Source organism: Plenodomus lingam (assembly GCF_022343315.1).
Source record: "Plenodomus lingam strain CAN1 chromosome Unknown contig_23, whole genome shotgun sequence".
In the NCBI taxonomy this organism is placed as follows: domain Eukaryota; kingdom Fungi; phylum Ascomycota; class Dothideomycetes; order Pleosporales; family Leptosphaeriaceae; genus Plenodomus; species Plenodomus lingam.
Genome location: NW_027093940.1, coordinates 1 through 1,979, shown reverse-complemented (window position 1 = coordinate 1,979; position 1,979 = coordinate 1). Strand labels below are relative to the sequence as shown.

The 1,979-nt window shown below is 40.2% G+C and overlaps 1 protein-coding gene across 1 annotated transcript; it reads right to left on the bottom strand.

Annotated features, from left to right (window-relative positions):
* Positions 1-1,802: 1,802 nt before the first annotated feature.
* Positions 1,803-1,979, bottom strand: IAQ61_005724 (uncharacterized protein; the record flags this gene model as incomplete). Its single annotated transcript, XM_066096909.1, has 1 exon — positions 1,803-1,979. A coding segment is annotated over one exon (177 nt), but the record flags the coding sequence as incomplete, so codon positions are not given.

Genomic DNA, 1,979 nt, shown 5'->3' with positions numbered 1-1,979 from the left:
AAGTTGCGAGGTGCAAGTGTTCTACCACTACCCTAACGCTAAAATAGTTAGATTAGCCAAGTTAGACGTTTTATAGTAATTTAGGGTCTAATTCTTAGTTAAAATAAGTAGTATCCTATCTTTACCCTCCTTTTTAAAATCTTTTTACCTTACTTGCATACTACTACCTATTAGCTTCTATCTCTTCCTCTATTATAAGTATTGCTAATTATATTACTATTTATCCTAAACTAGGATTTAGGATTATAGTATGCAAATATTATTATTATTGCCTTATCCTATCTTGTATCTTTTAGCACTTTTCTAGTAAGCATACTAATTACACAGATTACCTTAAGCGCGAAATGCTTTAGGAATTTATTAATAGCTAGATAGACAATCTTTATAAAGATATTACTAATATTCTACTACCTTCTTAGCTATATACTATTATTAAGTCCCTCTAACTTTATTATAATTCCCTTAAATATAATAATTATAGCTATATTATAATAGAGTAGAGTGTAGAGGGAAATATAAAAACCTATCTATGCTCCTATAGTGTCTTTATATCTAATATTAGGACTCTAGCTAGGAAAATATAGGCTACCTACTAGACTATTATTACTACCTAACAAATATTCTAGAGATATAGCCTGCCTACCTAAGCCACTAAGTATTTTAAGGTGTATAACCTAGTTACCCCTACTATAATCCTAACCCTAGAGCCTACGCTCTATACGCTAATTAACCTAGCTCTGCTTGCTCTAGACTCTAGACCTATAACCCTGCCTACTAAACTAATATAATATAATAGAATTAATAACTTAAAGGCATAGCTAGAGGCTGCATAAACTTAGGTAGATATAGAAGAGGCAATAGCTACTACTATTATCCTACTAGCCCTACTGCGCTAGACTAACCTATACCTTAAGCACACAAAATTTTAGCTCTGCCTAGGGGGGCTAGACTAGGTAGAAATTTAGGAATATATTATCCCTACTACTACCCTAGCCCTTAATTACCTTAAAAAGTCTATTTAGAGCACTACGCTTATGTACTAGTATATAATAGTATCCACACTATGTTAGGCACGTATCTAGGTTATATAAGAGTATCTCTAAGGATATTGGTTTGCGAACTTTTGCTGTTAAAGTACTAAAAAATTGGCTTGTGCGTTAGGACGCTAGACAGCGCTAGCTAGGCGCTAGACAGCACTAGCCAGCGCTAGCTAGCTTGGCAAGGAACATCAAAACTTTTGCACTAACTTTGCCGCCAAAACCACGAAAAGTACGCTAGACAGCAAAAGTACGCTAGACAGCAAAAGTACGCTAGATAGCAAAAGCACGCTAGACAGCAAAAGTACGCTAGACAGCAAAAGTACGCTAGACAGCAAAAGCACGCTAGACAGCAAAAGTACGCTAGACAGCAAAAGTACGCTAGCACGCACCACCTACCACCCACCTTAGCACCTACTACCCACCACCCACCTTAGCACCCACCACCCACCACCCACCTTAGCACCCACCACCCACCACCCACCTCGGCACCCACCTCGGCACCCACCACCCACCACCCACCTTGGCACCCACTACCCACCACCTACCACCCACCTTAGCACCCACCACCCACCACCCACCACCTACCTTAGCACCCACCACCTACCCCTATTACCTAACCCTAACCCTAACGCACAGACCACTATTTAGAGTTACTTTGTAGGGTAAAATCTAGTACCTTTAACCCTAAGGTAGTACCTTTCTATAAAGGTAATAAATATACTATTGCCTACTAGTAAACCCTAGGGTTAGGGTTAGCAAGACCTAGCAAGACCCACGCGACCCCAAGGGAGACCCAATAGTAGGGTTAGGGTTAGGGTTAGGGTTAGGGTTAGGGTTAGGGTTAGGGTTAGGGTTAGGGTTAGGGTTAGGGTTAGGGTTAGGGTTAGGGTTAGGGTTAGGGTTAGGGTTAGGGTTAGGGTTAGGGTTAGGGTTAGGGTT